We start from the raw sequence: 24,208 nt of genomic DNA on the forward strand, positions 1-24,208 counted from the left end.
GCAGAAGGACCTCTTTGCTCCTAAACTCAACTCCTCTTGTTATGAATGCCAACATGCCATTCGCTTTCTTCACTGCCTGCTGTACCTGCATGCTTAGTTTCATTGACTGATGAACAAGGACCCCCAGATCCCATTGTACTTCCCCTTTTCCCAACTTGATACCATTTGGATAATTATCTGCCTTCCTGTTTTTGCTATCGAAGTGGATAACCTCACATTTATCCGCATTAAATTGCATCTGCCATGCATCTGCCCACTCACCCAACCTGTCCAAGTCACCCTGCCACCCAGCTTTGTGTCATCTGCAAATTTGCTAATGTTACTTTGAATACTTTAATCTAAATCATTGATGTATATTGTAAATAGTGCGGTCCCAGCACCGAGCAAAGGAGATGGCTAAAAAAGAGATGGCTAAAAAAAAAGAACATTTAATTTCCAATTTGGACAAAGTTAGTGAAAATTAATGTTGCTTGTGGAGTCAATTCTATGTTTTCTAATAATGAGAAATACTTCAAATCTCAACGATTAAGTTGACATGCAATGGATCTTTGATAATTTCAAATATATTTCATATCAGACCACCGTTACAATTGAGCTGCATAAGATCTTGATACTGAAATTGAGAAAGAAACTAATTCACGTTAAATAAGGATAGCATCTGAAATTAACCTTCCTACTTTCTTCCCCAAAATTCTGCCTGAAATTGTAAACAACTTTGAGAACAGTTAGTGGTAATACATTTTAAGGAATAAGCAGAAACCCAAAGCTCCCCTTCTCAGTTGGATACATCCTTTTCCCAGGATTAACATGAAAGAAATATTGATTGCAATACAAACCCAATTGCAAGGTTCCACTGATTCCACTTCAACTTCAGTTGAATTTGTCTTTTCAGAACTGGATGAGTTGGAATCTTGCATTGCTGACTTTCCCAATTTCAATTCTTTGGGTGCAATCTTCAAATCCGTTGTCGGCTTTGAAAATGTGGTGTCGATAATGCTGGCTGACAGAATCTCCACCGCAATTTCAATCAGGAGACGGCCCCTGAATGACACGCCTTCTCCAAAGCCCTCATTGAGCTCCTGATTGCCATCCATAAGTGTGTAGTTGCGGGTGGAGCCATACAGATTGATCCATGCTGGTCCAAACGTGGGCAAAAATCCTGAAAGGTTTTGAAATATTAGCGTTTTACTTAGCGTTCTTGTTCTCTGTATTCTACAACCAACCCCAATGGGTTTCTCCATCTCCTTTACATTGTTTACTAATTAATGTAAAGTAAGGGGAGGTTCAATATCCAGACAGTTGTCTGCATCCCATTGTAATTCCTTGGTCAACTTCAAGGAGTCTCACAAGTAATCGATTAATGTTCATTATATTTTTAATCATTCGTTGGAATGAAAGGCTTGCTTAAATCTATTTTATTAGTTCCACTTAATCCCAATGTCCTTCCTCAACTCACAGAAAAAAAAAACATTTTCTAACCCTCTTTACTCAGAGAGTGGTAGCTGTGTGGAATGAGCTTCCAGTGAAGGTGGTGGAGGCAGGTTCGTTTTTATCATTTAAAAATAAATTGGATAGTTATATGGATGGGAAGGGAATGGAGGGTTATGGTCTGAGCGCAGGTATATGGAACTAGGGGAGATTATGTGTTTGGCACGGACTAGAAGGGTCGAGATGGCCTGTTTCCGTGCTGTAATTGTTATAACCCATGCCATTACATATTTCTCATCACTTCTTAGGATGTAGGAGTTAACCATTGAGTCAATTGTGCCCAATCCCATCAGTTCCATCCGTTCCCTTAATTCCCTGTACCTGGTCTTTCACTATACCTATAAACACCCTCTAATTTTCTTGCCAACCAACCACATTTAGACTTACTGTAACATTTTTATTCTATCCTTGAAGGTGGAATCTCATATAGATAGGGTGGTAAAGAAAGCTGGGATGGGCTGAAAGATGGCAGATTGAGTTTAATGCTGATAAATGTGAGGTGCTACACCTTGGCAGGACAAATCAAAATAGGACGTACATGGTACACGGTATTGAAGAATACAGTTGAGCAGAGGGATCTGGGAATAACCGTGCATAGTTCTTTGAAGGTGGAATCTCATATAGATAGGGTGGTAAAGAAAGCTTTTGGTATGCTAGCCTTTATAAATCAGAGCATTGAGTATAGAAGCTGGGATGTAATGTTGAAATTGTACAAGGCATTGGTGAGACCAAATCTGGAGTATGGTGTACAATTTTGGTCGCCCAATTATAGGAAGGATGTCAACAAAATAGAGAGAGTACAGAGGAGATTTACTAGAATGTTGCCTGCATTTCAACAACTAAGTTACAGAGAAAGGTTGAATAAGCTAGGTCTTTATTCTCTGGAGCGCAGAAGGTTAAGGACTTGATAGAGGTCTTTAAAATGATGAGAGGGATAGACAGAGTTGATGTGGACAAGCTTTTCCCTTTGAGAATAGGGAAGATTCAAACAAGAGGACATGACTTCAGAATTAAGGGACCAAAGTTTAAGGGTAACATGAGGGGGAACTTCTTTACTCAGAGAGTGGTAGCGATGTGGAATGAGCTTCCAGTGGAAGTGGTGGAGGCAGGTTCGTTGGTATCATTTAAAAATAAATTGAATAGGCATATGGATGAGAAGGGAATGGAGGGTTATGGTACGAGTGCAGGCAGGTCGGACTAAGGGACAAAAGTTGTTCGGCACGGACTTGTAGGGCCGAGATGGCCTGTTTCCGTGCTGTAATTGTTATATGGTTATATTGGCACATCTTTGAGATGTGGGAACAAACCAGGGCACTAGGTCGAAACTCAATCATTGACAGGGACAGCAAACAAATTTCATCAAAGCAGAGGTCAGGATCAAACCCAGGCCACTGAAACTGTGCAGTAACTGTTATGGATCATAGAAACATAGAAATTAGGTGCAGGAGTAGGCCATTCGGCCCTTTGAGCCTGCACCGCCATTCAATATGATCATGGCTGATCATCCAACTCAGTATCCTGTACCTGCCTTCTCTCCATACCCCCTGATCCCTTTAGCCACAAGGGCCACATCTAACTCCCTCTTAAATATAGCCAATGAACTGGCCTCAACTACATTCTGTGGCAGAGACGGGAGGTACATGATACTGAGTTGGATGATCAGCCATGATCATATTAAATGGCGGTGCAGGCTCGAAGGGCCGAATGGCCTACTCCTGCACCTAATTTCTATGTTTCTATGTTTCTATGTTTCTAAATCCCCAAATTGCTGGAAGTTGCAATAAAAATCAAAGTGACACCAGCAGAAGTAGAAAAAAGGGCATTGAAAACTGACACATTTTCTTGGAAGGGGTTATTTTTTCTGCTGAGAAATGCACATTATTTAGTTTACCTTTATCTCCTTCCTGTTCATTTGATATTTTCCGCAAGTCAATATAATGAGTTCCAATGACAACGTCATTGACATTTCCCTCGTCCCACACCTGAATTTTGACTCGACGGCAGAGCGGGGGAAACATTTCCTTGAAAATTATTTGTTCATTCCATACGGGGTCCGCACAGCTTTTCTGCACAGATGTTCGACCCTGTAGACCAGAAGGGAACAGTAGTGTTTCTGTCATTGGGAAGGTGGTGAAGAAACATTCAAATATCAACTCACAGCTCAAGGGTCCTCAAAGATTTGTTAATCAGGCGGGTTCAGATGCCTGGTGTGAACTGTACTGCAATCACATTGAGATGATTGCATGAATTCCCTCCGAGACACTCTCCAACACATTGCCAGATCATATTTTGCAAGTGTATTGAGGAAGTACAGGGAGAAACTTACAAAATTACAATAGAAACTTACAAAATTCTTAAGGGGTTGGACAGGCTAGATGCAGGAAGATTGTTCCCGATGTTGGGGAAGTCCAGAACTAGGGGGTCACAGCTTAAGGATAAGAGGGAAGTCTTTTAGGACCGAGATGAGAAAATCATTTTTTTACACAGAGAGTGGTGAATCTGTGGAATTCTCTGCCACAGAAGGTAGTTGAGGCCAGTTCATTGCCTATATTTAAGAGGGAGTTAGATGTGGCCCTTGTGGCTAAAGGGATCAGGGGGTATGAAGAGAAGGCCGGTACAGGATACTGAGTTGGATGATCAGCCATGATCATATTGAATGGCGGTGCAGGCTCGAAGGGCTGAATGGCCTACTCCTGCACCTATTTTCTATGTTTCTATGTTTCTATGAGAAATACATTAAGTATACAGTAAAGGGCAATTGGTCTTTGGGTCATTTCAACAAAAATAAAGGTTTGGTAAACTGGAGCATGAGAATTTTTATCATTGGGCCTCAATGGTAGATGCCAAATCTGGCACTTTCTAAAAATATTACCCTGGAGAATGTTTTGTGTTGGAAATATTCAATAGGTCAAGCAGCATTCTTGGAGGGAGGAATAGAGTTAGTGGTTCATATCATTGACCTTTCAGCAAGACTGCTGTCCTGTGTCCTGCTCGCACCTTAGTGTGGCACGGACGGTCTGCCAGGGTTGAAGTTGGCAGCTCACCAGCACCTTCTCAGCGGCAATTAAGAACAGGAAATAAATCCTGGAATTGATGGCCTCCCTATTTACACTCCTGAACTATAATGTCCTCACTATGTAGGCATTTTGTTAAACTAAAAGTCGGCTCTGCATGACACCACCACAGCCCATAGTACATAATTATGAAGGTATGCCATGCTCGTATCAATCAGTGGTTGATTCCAGATCTCAAACCCAGGGGGGGCAGAATACATTGCAACCTGCCCATTGGTTGGATGCATTCAGTGCAGCCTAAACACTGCATTTCCAGCAACCAAACTGGGCTAAAATGCTACAACATGAAAGTCAACCTACATTGTTGTCTGGCCAACAACAGTTCTGTTCTGTTTTTTATTTATTTATTTATTTATTTTTAATTCAATTTCAATTTTATTTTTAATATGTTTTATTATTTATTAATTATTATTTATTTTTTTTGTGATTTTTTTTTTAATGATACTGCCTGTAAGGGAAATTCATTTCGTTGTCTCAAATTGAGACAATGACAATAAATTTGAATACAATACAATACAATTGTTCCCGATGTTAGGGAAGTCCAGGACAAGGGGTCACAGCTTAAGGATAAGGGGGAAATCCTTTAAAACCGAGATGAGGAGAACTTTTTTCACACAGAGAGTGGTGAATCTCTGGAACTCTCTGCCACAGAGGGTAGTTGAGGCCAGTTCATTGGCTATATTTAAGAGGGAGTTAGATGTGGCCCTTGTGACCAAGGGGATCAGAGGGTATGGAGAGAAGGCAGGTACGGGATACTGAGTTGGATGATCAGCCATGATCATATTAAATGGCGGTGCAGGCTCGAAGGGCCGAATGGCCTACTCCTGCACCTAATTTCTATGTTTCTATGTTTCTAATACAAGTTCAAGACTAAGTAATAAACTAATGAAGAATCTGTCTCCAATAAAGTGTCTAAGGTATTTAATAATGCAAAGGCAAAAGTTCCAGAAAGACACAATGAAGTCAACAAGAAATATGTAAACAATTTTAAAGGAAATACCCTTTGGCCAAAAAAGTTGATTGTGACGTAAGGGTCCACAAAATCCTTGTTGTCTCGCATGAATGCTTTTGTTACATTTGCCACAAGGCTCGAGTTCATCGTCGGAAGTCCCTGGGCTTTGTAAATTTTGACAAAAAAGCGTGCCCACGGCCTCTCAGTTGGAAACCCCACCGGATTGAGAAGGTTCCTGTTACAGATCAAAAAATACACTGCAAATGGAAATTCTGCACCTTTTTACTTTTCCTTTAATAAATTAACAGCAACAAAATTCAAATAAAAACTGTTAAAAAACAATGGTTGTTTGGAACAGTGACCATTCAATTCTGCGGACCAAGGGTAAATTCTATCTCTGACATGGCAACGGATCTTTGATGGCACTGAACCAGCATTTAATAGAGTATTTAGTTCTTTTCATAGAAACATAGAAAATAGGTGCAGGAGGAGGCCATTCGGCCCTACGAGCCAGCACCGCCATTCATTGTGAGAATGGTATGGGGGTATGGAGAGAAGGCAGGTGCAGGATATTGAGTTGGATGATCAGCCATGATCATATTGAATGACGGTGCAGGCTCGAAGGGCCGAATGTCCTATTCCTGCACCTATTTTCTATGTTTCTATGTTTCTATGATCATGGCTGATCGTTCCCAATCAATAACTCGTGCCTGCCTTCTCCCCATATCCCTTGACTCCACTAGCCCCGTAGAGCTCTATCTAACTCTCTCTTAAATCCATCCAGTGATTTGGCCTCCACTGTCCTCTGTGGCAGGGAATTCCACAAATTCACAACTCTCTGGGTGAAAAACGTTTTTTCTCACCTCAGTCTTAAATGGCCTCCCCTTTATTCTAAGGCTGTGGCCCCTGGTTCTGGACTCGCCCAACATTGGGAACATTTTTCCTGCATCTAGCTTGTCCAGTCCTTTTATAATTTTATATGTTTCTATAAGATTCCCCCTCATCCTTCTAAACTCCAGTGAATACAAGCCTAGTCTTTTCAATCTTTCCTCATATGACAGTCCCGCCATCCCAGGGATCAATCTCGTGAACCTACGCTGCACTGCCTCAATCACAATGCCTCAATCCTTCCTCAAATTAGGAGACCAAAACTGTACACAATACTCTAGATGTGGTCTTACCATATGAGTATAGAAGCTGGGATGTAATGTTAAAATTGTACAAGGCATTGGTGAGACCAAATCTGGAGTATGGGGTACAATTTTGGTCGCCAAATTATAGGAAGGATGTCAACAAAATAGAGAGAGTACAGAGGAGATTTACTAGAATGTTGCCTGGGTTTCAACAACTAAGTTACAGAGATAGGTTGAATAAGTTAGGTCTTTATTCTCTGGAGCACAGAAGGTTAAGGGGGGACCTGATAGAGGTCTTTAAAATGATGAGAGGGATAGACAGAGTTGATGTGGACAAGCTTTTCCATTTGAGAATAGGGAAGATTCAAACAAGAGGACATGACTTCAGAATTAAGGGACAGAAGTTTAGGGGTAATATGAGGGGGAACTTCTTTACGCAGAGAGTGGTGGCGGTGTGGAATGAGCTCCCAGTGGAAGTGGTGGAGGCAGGTTCATTGGTATCATTTAAAAATAAATTGGATAGGCATATGGATGAGAAGAGAATGGAGGGTTATGGTACGAGTGCAGGCAGGTGGGACTAAGGGGAAAAAAATTTGTTCGGCATGGACTTGTAGGGCCGAGATGGCCTGTTTCCGTGCTGTAATTGTTATATGGTTATATGGTTACCAGAGCCCTATACAACTGCAGAAGAACCTCTTTACTCCTATACTGATATCCTCTTGTTATGAATGTGGACGTTTGCCGGTTTGTTGAAAATCAATGAAAATTACCAAACAGGGCCAGTTAAATCCCAACTATCCCTGACTAACTGTGCTCCTTGCCTCACCATTTGGTGTTTAATCCCTTGCCCAATGTCAGCAGGTAATCTGGGCACAAGTACCAGTGAAGAGGGTTGGGGGGATTTCAGGACCAATTAGTCTCAATGATGGGAGGTGGTGGGGAAGAGAGCAGACAGGAGAAATGTAATGAAGCACAATTTAAAGGAGATCTGAGGGGTATGTTTTTCACACTCCGAAGACGTACAGTAGGTATGTAGGTTAATTTGGTTTTGGTAAAACTGGTAAATTGTCCCTAGTGTGTAAGATAGTGACAGTGTAGGGGGATCATTGGTCGGAGTGGACACAGTAGGCTGAAGAGCCTGTTTCTGCGCAGGCTCTAATCTAAACTAAATCTGCAGTTGTTTGGATTCAACATCCTGCCTCTTTTCTTCATCTATACCACCTGATCAGACTTTAGTTTTTTTTAAGCCCTCATAGACTTCCAACCTATCACACCTTTAATTCTGTACTGTCCTTCTCATTACCATTGCCTCAATACTGATAGCCTTTGCATCTCAACACATTTCATTTTGCTTCTTGCTCCACAGATGCTGCCTCAATGTGACCATTCCCAACATGTTCTCTTATTACAATGGAATATGTTTTGTTCAGTTTGCTCAGCAGGGAAAACAAGAGTATCACCATACTTTTCAATTTCTTCCTCAGCTGCCTCACTGGTTTTCTGAAGCATTTGGATTCCATCGCCTCTCCCAGTCACAGAAATGTCACATTTAAGGTAACCTTTCACCCCTGTCTTAATATCACTGGGATTAATAAGAGGTGCCCACTTTTTGCTGAAAAGATGACCTGCAGAATAACAAGAGAAAATGGTGAACCAGAAAGATCACTCAAAAGCAATTTTGAAATCGTAGATAACTGCTCAAAATTACGTGCATTTATATAGCAGCTTTTACAATCTCAAGATCCCCTAAGCGCTTTACAATGTTGCAAAGTGACTGTCAAGTTGTGATAGCGAGTTCCACAATGTAAACATCACCAGTTTCCTGAGAGATATTGTTAATATTAACTTAATAAAGATTATTTCCATGTTTTCCTTCAAAATGGTAGACACAACAGAAGTATTGAATCCAAAAGATTACAACTCTAAGCGAGCAGTTCCTCAGCATCGTCTAGTAAGTAAGTAAGTAAGTTTTATTGGCCAAGTATTCACATACAAGGAATTTGCCTTGGTGCTCCGCCCACAAGTAACAACATGACATTCAGTGACAGTTACGAATGACTCAGAAACACTAAACATGAATAATAATAAAACATTAATGATAAAACACCATTGATGAAGCATGCAAACCAACAAAATACCAGATCAAAGGGAGGCTACAGATTTTTGGCTGTTGAGTAGAGCAACTACTCGTGGATAAAAACTGTTTTTATGTCTGGCTGCGGCAGCTTTGACAATCCGGAGTCGCCTTCCAGAGGGAAGTGATTCAAAGAGTTTGTGGCCAGGGTGAGAGGGGTCAGAGATGATCTTGCCCGCTCGCTTCCTGGCCCTTGCAGTGTACAGTTCATCAATGGAGGGAAGGTTGCAGCCAATAACCTTCTCTGCTGATCGGACAATTCGCTGCAGCCTCCAGGTGTCGTGCTTGGTGGCTGAGCCAAACCAGACCATGATGGAGAAGGTGACAACAGACTCTACGATGGCCGTGTAGAATTGGACCATCATTGCCTGTGGCAGATTGTGCTTCCTCAGCTGCCATAGGAAGTACATCCTCTGTTGTGCCTTTTTGACTGTGGAGTCGATGGTAGCCCCCCTCTTAAGATCCTTGGAGATGATGGTTCCCAGGAACCTAGAGTCTGCCTGAACACTTCCCGTGGAAACTGCTACTTTCTGATTCAAACAAAAGTGTTGGCCAACTGAGTCACAGCTGGCTCCAGGTCTGAATGATGTGAGTCCAAATCAGAGTGTCGGATTTGGTGTGCTTTCACATTGCTGTTCAGCCACAGTGCCACAACATGGTGACCCTGGTTCAATGCTAACTCCAAATGCTGATTGGGTACAGTTAGCATGCTCTGACTGCGACTGCATGGCATTCCCTCAGGGGCTTTGGTTTCCATTCACGTCCCAAAGATATGTTGGTAGATTAATTAGCTGTTGAAAATTACCCTAGCGTTGGTGGGTGGCAGAGAATCAGGAGTTAGTTAATGGGGGCATGTGAAAAAGAACCGCTAACAGCAAAATAACGGGATTGAGAGGAATGTTCTGAGAGCCATCATTGACTTAATGGGCCAAACAACCGCCTTTCACTTTATAAGGAAATCAAAGGGCATTTAGAATAACTGGTCTTAATAAGTTTTGTATAAGAAAGATTTTAAAGGGCTATGGCAAATGATGAGGAATTGGTCAGTGTTATTGAAGTGGTTCTTGTAAGATTTATAATTAGGAATTGAAATTTAGGTAGATTCACAGCAACAGAGGGTCAGAATAATGTGTTTTAAATTAGAGGTCACGTTCCAAGAATTCATCAGTTCTGGATCCCCCAGCGGGATTGGAAAAAAAACGTTGCATTTTCTCAATTTAAGTGGGACAACATCCTTCAACATTTAATATTTTCAATTTTACAAATATAAATTGATCTTTCCAAGAGAAGTAATATCTGCCATCGTGGGCATTAGCGTCATTTAATTTTTGTAAAGTTCTTTGGATGAGGATGGCTTAACTTTATGACGGGAATAATGCAGCCTAAGGGGCCAAGAAAATAAACATTGTTCGAAAACGATTCACAGGCAAGTTAGCTTGAAGTTTCCACGGCCAAGCAGATGTAGTGAACTAATGGAACCCATCAGACTTTATCATTGCCAGACAGCCGGCCAAACCTAGCACCACACAGCAAGAAACATGAGCACAAGTCACAGCACATAGATACATAGGTGCAGGAGTAGGCCATTCGGTCCTTCGAGCCATCCAATATGATCATGGCTGATCATCCACAATCAGTACTCCGTTCCTGCTTTTCCCCCTATATCCCTTGGTTCCTTTAGCCCTAAGAGTTAAATCTAACTCTCTCTTGAAAACATCCTGTGAATTGGCCCCCACGTCCTTCAGTGGCAGAGAATTCCACACATTCACAACTCTCTGGGTGAAGATGTTTTTTCTCATCTCAGTCCTAAATGGCCTACCCTTTATGGCCCTGTCCCACTTTCCCGAGTTGTTCACGAACTCTCCCAAGTTTTCCCCTTGATTCGAACTCGGAAAATTACGGTAATAGCCGTTCGTAGGTACTCGGGGTTATTTTTTTAACTCGTGGACATTTTTCAACATGTTGAAAAAATGTCCAGATTTACCTGATGCCCCGAGTTCCAACGCTGGCATTACGAGCTGCTACGAATCATCTACGGACTCCTACGGCCTACTACGGACTTGTTACGGGCATTCCCCGACATTCCCCGAGTTCGAATCAAGGGGAAAACTCGGGAAAGTTCGTGGGTAACTCGGGAAAGTGTGACAGGGACTTTATTCTTCAATTGTGACCCCTGGTTCTGGACTCCCTTTACATCGGGAACATTTTCCTGCATCTAGCCTGTCCAATCCTTTGGGAATTTTATATATTTCTATAAGATCCCCTTCCATCCTTTGAAATACCAGTGGATACAAGCCCAGTCGACCTATTCTTTCAACGTATGTTAGTCCCGCCATCCCAGGAATTAACCTGGTGAACCTAATGCTGCACTCCCTCTATAGCAATAATGACCTTCCTCAAAGTAGGAGACCAAAATTGCACACCATACTCCAGGTGTGGTCTCACCAGGGCCCTGTACAACTGAAATAGGACCTTCTTGCTCCTAAACCTAAATCCTCTTGCAATGGCCAACATTCCATTAGCATTGTTCACTGCCTGCTGTACCTGGATGCTTACTTTCAGTAACTGATGTACAAGCACACCCAGGTTTGTTTGCCTAATCTGATACCATTCAGGTAATAATCTGCCTTCCTGTTCTAACCACCAAAGTGGATAACCTCACGTTTATCCACATTATACAGCATATGCCATGCATCTGCCCACTCACCCAACCTGTCCAAGTCACCCTGCAGCCTCATAGCATCCCCTTCGCAGCTCACACTGCCACCTAGCTTTGTGTCATCTGCAAACTTGAAGATGTTACATTTAATTCCCTCTTCTGGACCTCAAAAAAGGGAGTTTGTGGAGTGCCTCCATGATGGATTCTTAGAGCAGCTTGTATTGGAGCCTACCAGGGAGAAGGCAATTCTGGATTTAGTGTTGTGCAATGAACTAGATTTGATAAAGGAACTCGAGGTAAAGGAGCCATTAGGAGGTAGTGGCCATAACATGGTCAGGTTTAATCTACAATTTGAGAGGGAGAAGGGTAAATCAGAGGTGTCAGTGTTACAGTTGAGCAAAGGGGACTATGGAGCCATGAGGGAGGAGCTGGCCAAAGTTGACTGGAAAGATACCCTAGCAGGGATGACAGTGGAACAACAATGGCAGGTATTTCTGGGAATAATACAGAAGGTGCAGGATCAGTTCATTCCAAAGAGGAAGAAAGATTCCAAGGGGAGTAAGGGGCGACCGTGGCTGACAAGGGAAGTCAGGGAGAGTATAAAAATAAAAGAGAAGAAATATAACATAGCAATGATGAGCAGGAAGCAAGAGGATTGGGTAACTTTTAAAGAGCAGATAACTAAAAAGGCAATGTGGGGAGAAAAGATGAGTTACAAAGGTAAGCTAGCCAAGAATATAAAGGAGGATAGTAAAAGCTTCTTTAGGTATATGAAGAGGAAAAAACTAGTTAAGGCCAAAGTTGGACCCTTGAAGACTGAAAAGGGTGAATTTATTATGGGGAATGAGGAAATGGTAGATGAGTTGAACAGGTATTTTGGATCCGTCTTCACTAAGGAAGACACAAACAATCTTCCTGATATAGTAGTGGCCAGAGGATCAGGGGTGACGGAGGAACTGAAGGAAATCCACATTAGGCAGGAAATGGTGTCGGATGGACTGATGGGACTGATAAATCCCCAGGGCCTGATGGCCTGCATCCCAGGGTACTTAAGGAAGTGACTCCCGAAATCGTGGACGCATTGGTGATAATTTTCCAATGTACTGTAGGTTCAGGATCAGTTCCTGTGGATTGGAGGGTAGCTAATGTTATCCCACTTTTTTAAGAAGGGCGGCAGAGAAAACAGGGAATTATAGACCAGTTAGCCTGACATCGGTGGTGGGGAAGATGCTGGACTCAATAATAAAATATGAAATAGCGGCACATTTGAATAGCAGTTGCAGGATTGGTCCGGGTCAGCATGGATTTACGAAGTTGAAATCATGCTTGATTAATCTTCTGCCATTTATTGAGGATGTAACCAGGATAATGGACAATGAGGAGCCAGTGGATGTAATGTACCTGGACTTTCAGAAAGCATTTGATAAGGTCCCACATAGGAGATTAGTGGGGAAAATTAGAGCATATTGTATTGGGAGTAGGGTGCTGACATGGATAGAAAATTGTTTGGCAGACAGGAAACAAAGGCTAGGAATTAACGGGTCCCTTTCAGAATGGCAGGCAGTGACTAGTGGGCTACTGCAAGGCTCGGTGCTGGGACCACAACTATTTACAATATATATTAATGATTTGGATGAAGGGATTAAAAGTAACATTAGCAAATTTGCAGATAACATAAAGCTCAGTGGCAGTGTGAACTGTGAGGAGGATGCTATGCGGATGCAGGGTGAATTGGACAGGTTGGTTGAATGGGCAGATGCATGGCAGGTGCAGTTTAATGTGGATAATGTGAGGTTATCCACTTTGGTGGCAAAAACAGGAAGGCAGATTATTATCTAAATGGTGTCAAATTGGGAAAAAGGGAAGTACAATGGGATCCAGGGATCCTTGTTCATCAGTCAATGAAAGTAAGCATGCAGGTACAGCAGCAGTGAAGAAAGAGAATGGCATGTTGGCCTTCATAACAAGAGGAGTTGAGTATAGGAACAAAGAGGTCCTCCTGCAGTTGTACAGGGCCCTAGTGAGACTACACCTGGAGTATTGTGTGCAGTTTTGGTCTCCAAACTTGAGGAAGGACACTCTTGCTGTTGAGGGAATGCAGTGAAGGTTCACAAGGTTAATTCCCAGGATGGCGGGACTGCCATATGCTGATAGGTTGGAACGGCTGGGCTTGTATACTCTGGAATTTTGAAGGATGGGAGGGGATCTTATTGAAACATATAAGATTTTACTTCGGAGTCACGTGAGGGACTCCATGAAAGAAACCCGCTACGACGCATGCGTGCCATATCGCATACACGCATTGAACGAGTCAGAAGTGGGAGAGGACGTCTCCCTAGAGAGAAAGGCAAAGAAGCAGGTAAGAGACTGCAAAAATTTTTCCACTTACCTTGCAGGTAGGAAATACAAGAAGCTGCAGGAGCTGGAGGGAGACTGCAGAAATATTGCAGCCAGACCAGCAGCAGCAGCAGCCGTTAGCGCGAACCCTCCGGAGAGGATTCCCAAACGGCTATTTTTAGCACAGAACAGCTGTGCCCGACGTCGCTCCCCGCACCGGCAAGAGACTGCTGCCGGGCGGGAAACAAAGCTACACGGCCCGGGGAGTTTCTAGACCAAGTCGGGTCTATTTTTAGATGCAGTCGTTCGGCGCTCCGCAGCTGATTAAAGCAGCTGCACCACCCGGAAAGAGAGAGAGCAGACATCGGGAACAGCAGCCCATGGACCTGCGCTACGGGGTACGTGGGGCTGCGGGAGGAAGGACGTTCCTCCGAAAACGGCAGGCTGAAAACCAGTACAGGTAAGAACAAATTTCCCTTACCTTTTTTGGTGCTTTTTCCAGAGTGCTTGCTGTATTCTGAAGAGACTGGTGTGTTGCTGAACAGCAGGGAGCCAGCTAAGGACGCCAGGGCACAGCCACAGGTCGTTACTGGTGTGATGCTGAACAGCAGGGAGCCAGCTACTGATGTCAGTATAGAGCTGAAGGGCTGTTGTTTAATGACCAGCAGCAGCCAGCAATAAATGTCGGCACCAGCATCTCCCAGATGGGAGCGAGTGCCAAACTTCACCCTAAATGGGTAGAGGTGCCCGTGAGTACCAGGACCATGGGGAACGGTCCAGTGCCCGTAGGCATGGGGACGGGCTGTGGGATATACCGCGTGCGACTAGTGCCCGAGAGCACCAAGGTCGGCAGGAGCGGTCCCATATATTAAGCACCCGCGACGACGAGTGCCCGAGAGCATGTAAGTCGGCTGGAGCGGTTTGCTGGAGTAAAATTCTCCATATTGGCAGGCTCTGGGATTGGAGGTAGCCACAGTGGGCAAATAATAATATAAGTCCCACAGCAGTTTCCCATATGGGCTGCATGAAATGTCGGACGCCTCTGAGGAGGGTATGGAAGGTCTGACGGGGTAAAGCCTGAGCAGGTGATGGAGCCACTGTCCCCTATTGAAGGGGGGGAAAACAACCTGCCGAACATGATGAGCAGTACTGCCAGCAGAACTCACGGAGAATGATTGCGAGAGGATGGCGGTGAGTATTGAAGGACTGTGTGTCCACCCATCAACTTCAAGCTAATATTTTTGCTGAAGTGTTGGCAAGGCTTCTATACCCCGGAATATTGTGGTGCTCTTAATGTAGCCATTGTTACAGGTGCATTTGCAGACATGTTGGGAAGGCCGTTAGGAGTTGGGAAAATCCGTAATACTCTGAAAGGTCTCATGGCGGGCATAACAGCTTTGGCCCGCATGTTAAATAAGGTGTACAAAATTAGTGACCACAAGGATGCCATTAGCACTATTTTTTTGCAATGTGCAGTTTGAAGGGCCATTAAGCCAGCTCTAGACCCTAGTTCGCTATACTATGTAAGCAAAGGGCTATAGACCCCGTTATTTGGGGGGGGGAGACCTGTCTAAACAGGTAAAGAATTGGCGAGGAGGCTTGACTTTGGGGCTGATTAAAGCATCCAAAGGTTATCTGGGGAAGACATTAACCTCATGTGCATCCTAAGAGAGGTAGTGTTTTTGTAATTATACTACAAAGAATTGGGCAGAGGTACCCAGCAGCAGCGTCCTGTTTAGGGTTTGGGCCGGGACGACCACTGTGGAAGATGCAAAAGTAACATTAACCATTAGGCTCTCCACAACCGCATATGAAACCAAGAAAAATAACTTGGTTACCACCAATACCATGGAGGTAGGTGAATTTGGGGCTCCAGCATTAATAGGGAGCACGGAAGTTGGAGGGATATTGCAACTTCATGTTGAAGCGTGGTGTAATATATCTATGGACAGATATATCCTTAGCAGTTTTAAGGGATATCTGATAGAGTTTCTACACAAACAAAACCCTCCAGTACAACATATACCGGACAGATATACATGCTGGTAATGGAATAAACCAAACCTGAACAACAGGATTTGTCTCAAATATCTTTATTAGAAATAAGAAAGATGGGGGTTGCCGTATTATTATGGATTATCAATACTTCACAATGTTGTGCAATATATTCATTTTAAAAATGGATATTTTTAGCAGTGCTAAAGACTTAGTGTTCAGCAGGCTACTGTATGGCAAGTATTAATCTTTAAGATCCTTGCTACTCAATATCCAACAGGGGGATTCATTATCCGTCCACTTAAGTCAAAATTGACACCATTAACACATTTAATATGTTAATGACTTTACTAATATGGAAAGCCACAGAGTTTAATGGGCGCATATATTATAGAGGTCATTTATTTTGGCCAATGGAAAAATGATAGAAGCTATTAAAGAATTACAATGTTGGGAACACAATGTTAAGTATTGCTCCAAACCCAATAGTTATTCACAACCCGTCTGTGCTATTACAAACAGATGCCAGTGCAATTGGTTATGGTACAACTGATACCATCTCGAGCTATGGGGGAGATGGAATATATAAGAAGCTAACCTACATAACACTAAGGGTTAGAAATGTTAAGTGCATTTCATGGGCAAAAATCTTATTGCTCAGGAATGAAACTGCAGCATGGTAGATGGTAGATAGATAATACCTCGGTGATGGCATATTTAAGTCATATGGGTGGAAAGATATCACCAGCTTGTGATGAATTGGCAAATTAAACTTGGGAATGGTGTGTCCAAAGGAATATTTGGTTATGGGCTACGTATCTACCAGGGATACTAAATCAGTGGCAGACACCAGGCCACGAAAAATTATTGGAAGTACTAAATGGATGTTGGATAGATGGTATTTGCTAAAATCAGTAAAGTAGGTAAGGCCGGATATTAGAATTGCATCCGGGGTTAAATCACCAGTTACCGAGGTATGTATCATTGATACCAGATCCTGAGGCAGAAGCTACAGATGCTGTTTCACTGCACTAGGGGAGGGGTTTTTCATTTATGTATTACCTCCTTGTCTAGTTTATAAATTTGGGGTACGAAGGGACATTCAACAGGAATCGGCATTGGGGATGTCTTAGTACCTGATTGGCTTACCCAACTATGGTTTTCCCGGGGTACAGGACATGGTGCTGGAACTATGTATAACGGTAGACGTAGTCCTAAGTTGCTGGTGCATCCAGTAACTGAGGATAGCTATCCATGTCATAGAAAATATTGATTTAGTAGGTTGTAGACTCTATAACACCGCTATGGGACATGGGGCTATCGATAGAACTGTGGACATGATCACAGCAGCACGAAGAAGGTCTACTCTATAACAGTATTTAGGTCATATTAAAATGGACTAATTACTGCCATGATAACTTTCTGGACCACAGAAATAAGGATGTTCCGGGGGTGCTACAGTTGCTTACCAGCCTGCAATATGGAGGACTGTGTTTCAGCACTGTGAATAATGCCGAAAGTGCATTGTCAAGTTATTAATGGCAAGAAACAGTAAGATAACTATATTTGGAATGTAAGTGTGGCTTTGATCTTGCTGAGGAATTGGTCGCCGGCTACAGCATTATATCTGGATAACTAACTAGAAATGGTAATGCTGATAGCGCTAGTCACAGTGCATAAGCTCCAGTTATTGCTAAAAGTAAGACTGGATGGCTTCACTATTGCGGCACGAAGATTGAGGTTTGTGATCCAGAACCGTATTATTAAACAAAATAGGCCAGGATTAGCGGGGCAGGTCATAGAATTGATGGCCTACCCGGAGGACAATGCCTCTGTATAGTAGTACGGTTTTGTTATACAGTAGGAAAAAAGGCTATCAGAGGCAAGGAATTGGCGTTTAATCAGCTATAAGATACTGTACCATAGAGTGTAACTCAGACCATTTCGCGGTGGCTGAAATATGGGATATGATAGGCGGGAGTGGACAATAACATATTTAATTCTCACCCCACCAGGGCTGCAGCTACATCTGCAGCAAAACACCTTGATGTATCCATGGACCAAATGCTCAGGATTGCAGGATGGTTGTTGGAGAATACGTTTCAGAAATGTTAACAAACCAGTTAGCAGTATGGGAACGGTTTTTCGGGGAACAATTTTAAGTTCTGTATGATAATTTATCCCTGAAGAATACAGGGTTATGATTTGAATTAATTCGATATTATTTATCATTTCCATTAAATAATTGGTATGAATGCTTTGAATATAATTAACAATTTCTCTCTAACTACCAAGGCAGTTGTGAAGCATGGACTCGTTTCCACGGCATGAGGTCACAGAGCTTTGAAATCTTTCATGGAGTCCCTCACGTGACTCCGAAGTAAAATAGTAAGATTAAACGAGAACTTACCAGTTTGAAGTTTGATCTGTATTTTATGAGGAGGAACGTTGAGGGAATACATGCCCTCCGCTCCCACCCTCATAGGGTCAAATCTTAAGCTGGTATCTCTTTGATAATCTTGCTATTTTAGGTCAATATAGGGTATCTGTGACCTCACACCGCTGCTTTGAAGGATGACACGCATGCGTCGTAGCGGGTTTCTTTCATGTATTCCCTCAACGTTCCTCCTCATAAAATACAGATCAAACTTCAAACTGGTAAGTTCTCGTTTAATCTTACTATTATTAAGTGTTTGGACATGCTAGAGGCAGGAAACATGTACCGAATGTTGGGGGAGTCCAGAACAAGGGGCCATAGTTTAAAAATAAATGGTAAACTATTTAGAATGGAGGTGAGGAAAAGCTTTTTCACACAGAGAGTTGCGAGTCTGTGGAATTCTCTGCCTCAGGGGGCGGTGGAGGCTGGTTCTCTGGAGGCTACCAAGAGAGAGTTAGATAGAGCTCTTAGTGGATAGTGGAATTAAAGGATATGGGGATAAGGCAGGAACAGGGTACTGGTTGGGTATGATCAGCCATGATCACATTGAATGGTGGTGCTGGCTCGAAGGGCCAAATGGCCTCCTCCTGCACCTATTTGTCTATTGACTGCAGCATATTCCCCACTACTGATGTAAGGCTAACTGGTCTATAATTCCCTGTTTTCTCTCTCCCTCCACTTTTAAAAAGTGGAGTTACATTGGCTACCCTCCAGTCCACAGAAACTGATCCAGAGTTGAGAGAACATTGGAAAATGATCACCCATGCATCCACGATTTCGAGCGCCTCCACCTTGAGTACTATGCGATGCAGACCATCAGGCCCTGGGGATTTAGAAACATAGAAACATAGAAATTAGGTGCAGGAGTAGGCCATTCGGCCCTTCGAGCCTGCACCGCCATTCAATATGATCATGGCTGATCATCCAACTCAGTATCCCGTACCTGCCTTCTCTCCATACCCCCTGATCCCCTTAGCTACAAGGGCCACATCTAACTCCCTCTTAAATATAGCCAATGAACTGGCCTCAACTACCCTCTGTGGCAGAGAGTTCCAGAGATTCACCACTCTCTGCGTGAAAAAAGTTCTTCTCATCTCGGTTTTAAAGGATTTCCCCCTTATCCTTAAGCTGTGACCCCTTGTCCTGGACTTCCCTAACATCGGGAACAATCTTCCTGCATCTAGCCTGTCCAACCCCTTAAGAATTTTGTAAGTTTCTATAAGATCCCCTCTCAATCTTCTAAATTCTAGAGAGTATAAACCAAGTCTATCCAGTCTTTCCTAATATGACAGTCCTGACATCCCAGGAATCGGTCTGGTGAACCGTCTCTGCACTCCCTCTACATACTGCATCTGCCAAACATTTGCCCTCTCACCCAGCCTATCCAAGTCACCTTGCAGTCTCCTAGCATCCTCCTCACAGCTAACACTGCCCCCCAGCTTAGTGTCATCAGCAAACTTGGAGATATTGCCTTCAATTTCCTCATCCAGATCATTAATATATATTGTAAATAGCTGGGGTCCCAGTACTGAGCCTTGGGGTACCCCACTAGTCACTGCCTGCCATTGTGAAAAGGACCCGTTTACTCCTACTCTTTGCAGGTTTATCTGCCTTCAGTTTACCTAACACCATTTCCTGACAAATGTGGGTAACATGAATGACAATGTGCTTATCGTAAGTTGTTAATTGATAAGTGACATTTCATAGTCATTTTTTTTAAATTTCCCAAGATCAAGGAATGACTTGTTTCTTATTTTCTCAGACTGCTCCTCAGATTTGTCTGGCTTCCACTCTGGTTCTGTGAGACCTTCCCCCTGTGATCACATGAATTTCCTCGCACATCCCAAAGACACATAGGTGGCAGGTTAAATGGTCACTGGAAATAGTCCCAGTATATAAGTTAGTCGTAAAATCTAAGAAAGATTGATGGAAATGTGCGAATAAATAACTATTGTGTAATCGTGTATTCCATGGTCGGCAGACTGTGGGCTAAAGAGCTTATTTCTGTGTGATATGACTCTATATCTTTTAAATATTATTGAGATAACACCTTCTGTTGGCCTTATCAGTATCAATACATCATTGGCCAGGAGTCCCAACCATCACTTGAGCCCCTGCTCATTTTCTAGGCTGAGACTTGATGAATCTGGGTACCATTAAGGAAGATCCTTACTCTTATTAGGAAGCAAACCTAAACAGTGGCAAGATGGACACCTTGGCCACGAGACAGAAGAAGAGAAGAAGATTAAGTAGGTATGTTACAAAACCTACCTGAATCGTCATTAGGAATCTGCCCTCAGCCAGGCCCGCGATTTTGGCGCTGTTTGGAGGGGGCGGGTTTAAAACGCGATTTTTACTAGGCTGTACTAATCACACATGTTCAGCCTAGTAAATCATTAACGAAAAATCGCTGCAAGACCCGGTCGCAAAAGGTATTATTAGTTTTATAGGCCTCGATAATATAGTTATAATAGTTTTAAAATAACTCTCTCAACTCGCGACCTTTCGCAGCCCCAGGGTTTTATAGAGCAAACAATTAAAGGTATGTACCTTATTTTTACATTAAATGGGGCATATATATAACCCTATATATCAAATTATCTATAACGAATAGCTCATTTTGGGCTTTTTATATCCCGCAGTATTTTTCTCGGCATTTGAGGGCACTAATCCAGCGCTATGTCAACGTTCTAAACCGGCGCGTTCCACATGAACCCACTAGAAAGCCGATTTAAATGGGCATTTATTTACAGCAATTGAACACTAAATTCCTTCCATTTGGCCTATAAATTAATGTAAATTAGATATAAAAATCATGTTATATTGTGAATTATTTGTGAATAATCTTTGGACACTTAGGCTATTTAAAAATGTTAATCTTTCCTTAAGAAATGGGCGTTTGATTATCCAAGATCACAGCTTTTTTGTAATGTCCATTGAAAATCAATAGGGAACAAGATGCTAATTTCCGAGTATGAAAATGGTCATAACTTTTTTAATACTTGAGATATGAAAGTGAATTTGGTGTCAAATTAAACTTATTGTTATACTTTATCTGATGGGATAAATTGCAGACTTGATTTTTTAAATCTCAAAATTTTGTAACATTGCTAGATTAAGGGCCGGAAGAACCCCAAATATTAGATTTTTAAATCCTGTTAAAAGATCTGACTGAGCCAATGGGCATTAAAATGAAGACATTCTCCTCTAAAAGACACGAGCAGACACAGGACTTACAAATCACTGAATAGTCATTATTTATATTACTATCATTCTCACACCTGTCCCAGAATGACAGAGAAACCGATTAGACAAGGCCCTTTTTCCCTACCATTCATGGGTATGCTTTGCCCCTGGAAAGAGGACACAATAACCATATAACAATTTACAGCACGGAAACCGGCCCTTGGCCCTTCAAGTCCGTGTCGAACACTTACTCTCACCTAGTCCCATCTACCTGCACTCAGACCATTACCCTCCATTCCTTTCCCGTCCTATCCAATTTATTTTTAAATGATAAAATCGAACCTGCCTCCACCACTTCCACTGGAAGCTCATTCCACACCGCTACCACTCTCTGAGTAAATAAGTTCCCCCTCATGTTGCCCCTAAACTTCTGTCCCTTAATTCCCAAGTCATGTCCCCTTGTTTGAATCTTCCCTTCTCTCAATGGGAAAAGCTTGTCCACGTCAACTCTGTCTATCCCTCTCATCATTTTAAAGACCTCTATAAAGTCCCCCCCCCTTAACCTTCAGCGCTCCAAAGAATAACGACCTAACTTGTTCAACCTTTCTCTGTAACTTAGTTGCTGAAACCCAGGCAACATTCTAGTAAATCTCCTCTGTACTCTCTCTATTTTGTTGACATCCTTCCTACAATATTAGATTTGCAAGAGTCAAAGTAGAGATACAGCTAGTTGGACCTTCATTCACGTACTGGTCATTTTATTTCATTTATCATGCTAATTTCAAGTAGTAATATTGAGGAAAATATGTTCTTTCATCTAATTGTTGCATGTTTGCCTATGTCACCACCATAGCAAAGATTAAATTCACAGCAGGTTACACCACATTATGTGAATAAATGTAGATGAATGGAATTGTATTTTTCATCATGAATTCCACCAGGTAATCCAAAAGATATTGCCGAGTTTACTGTTTCTTCAACAAATCCTAGCCTAATGAAGTGAATCCAACCATGGAATTAAGGTTTCAAGCTGCATTGCATCGACACAGGAGACAAAATATTCCATAGCAACATATAAACCAACATCTTCGAAGGAATCAAAGAGTTTGAAAATGCAGAAAGGTGAGACAGTGGGTGAAAGTATATGGTGAACTTTGATTACAATATTTGAGGTAAAATGCCGTGAAAAAGTTGGGTTTTTTTTTTAAGAAAGCCAAGAATTGCAATAAACACATTTAATTATAACTAATTTATAACATTTAAAATTCTCTATTTTATTGTTTCTAACTTTAAATACTCTACTTCAAAATTCTGAAGAAATAATGAAGTACATTATGGAGAAAGTTAGAAACATTAATACTGAATGTTTATACAGTAATACATTCTCCTGGATCTCGAACCACAGAGTAGACTTTGAAACATCAGATGGGCCAAACATGATCTCAGTACTGGAACTAACCCAAATTTACTCCAGGTGTGTGGTGCTATGCATCCATGTTACCAACATTTTATGGAATTCAGGTGCTCAGAGGCAAACCACCAGACACCTTGTATTTTATGATGAGCAAATAGCCATTGTTCCTACCTGGTTCATTGTAAACTGTTCCGACATCCAGTTTAAAAGCTCCAATCAGCGTTCCTCCGATCAATTTGGAATGCCTGACCTGCAGGATTGCACCAGTGTTGAGAGCAATAGTTAATGGATGCAAACGTTCACTGAAAATCTCCACATTTTCTAATGAATATTAAGATAAAAACAGGACAAACTCGCCTGTAAGTAATAATATAATTAAAGGGAAATGCAGATGCCGGTTTATACCAGGGGTAGATACAAAATGCTGGAGTAACTCAGTGGGACAGGCAGCATCTCTGGAGAGGTGGAATGCGTAAAGTTTCCAATCGAGACCCTTCTTCAGGCTGGTTTCTGTCAGCCTGGGATCTCTCGACGAGATCGCCAGTGTGTGGGGCTCAGTTCGGCGCGGTCTGTTGGCTTGGAAGCCGCGGTCTCCGGTAAGAAGGCGGCCGTTCCTGGCACCCCAAGCCACTGAGGGTTCTCCCAACGCCGGAGTACCATCACCCGGCGAGAACGGCTGGGAACATCGGGCCCTGTAACGGCGACTGTGGAGGCCTCAATAGGCCCGACTCTGGGTGGACAAGAGGATGGGGACTGGACTTTGTGCCTTCACCCACGGTGGGAACCTCTGTGGGGGGATGTTTTTATGTTTTAATGTTAAACTTCTTGAATGCTATGTTGTATTTTTATTAGTGTGCTGCAGGGACATCTGAATTTCCCCTGAATAAGGGGATTAATAAAGTAATATCTATCTATCTATGTAAATAGTTTCTGTCATAATCTAGACTAGGAAACCAAAACATTTCTACCTAAAAACTAGGTTTGTGCCAAGTAAACTTAACCTTGAGAGAGTTTGCAGTGAGAAAAATATAACATTCAGCTCAAAAATGGATATATGCTGATAAGAATCAATCAAGCACTTGATCACATCCTGAAGAATCAGCAACTCCAGAAGAACAACACTTGAAGCAAAGTTATTAGCTAATTGCAACAAAAATCCGTCATTCTTGGCCTGAGCATCTTGACATCTTGTTGGCCAAGGAGGTGTCCAAAATACCTCTTCTAATCCCCACCACAGTGTTCCGATCGAGAGCACTAGAACGACTTATAGATCTTTTAAAGAGAGCTTTGTGTTGGTCATAATATAGTGTGTTTGAGTCGTACAGCAAGGAAACAGCCTATCAGCCCCCTACGCCCATGGCAGCTATCAAGTGCCTATCTATACTAATCTGTTTTAGAC

At 42.4% G+C, this 24,208-nt stretch overlaps 1 protein-coding gene across 1 annotated transcript in view; it reads right to left on the bottom strand.

The window, feature by feature from the left end:
• Positions 1–24,208, bottom strand: part of fer1l6 (fer-1 like family member 6) — a 132,140-nt gene that overhangs the window by 102,218 nt on the left and 5,714 nt on the right. The window contains 5 exon segments of the mRNA XM_055633476.1: positions 837–1,159; positions 3,380–3,572; positions 5,563–5,749; positions 8,113–8,272; positions 22,981–23,059. Coding sequence (XP_055489451.1) covers positions 837–1,159; positions 3,380–3,572; positions 5,563–5,749; positions 8,113–8,272; positions 22,981–23,059 — 942 coding nt within the window.

This window comes from Leucoraja erinacea, chromosome 4 (genome assembly GCF_028641065.1).
Source record: "Leucoraja erinacea ecotype New England chromosome 4, Leri_hhj_1, whole genome shotgun sequence".
Lineage (NCBI taxonomy): Eukaryota > Metazoa > Chordata > Chondrichthyes > Rajiformes > Rajidae > Leucoraja > Leucoraja erinaceus.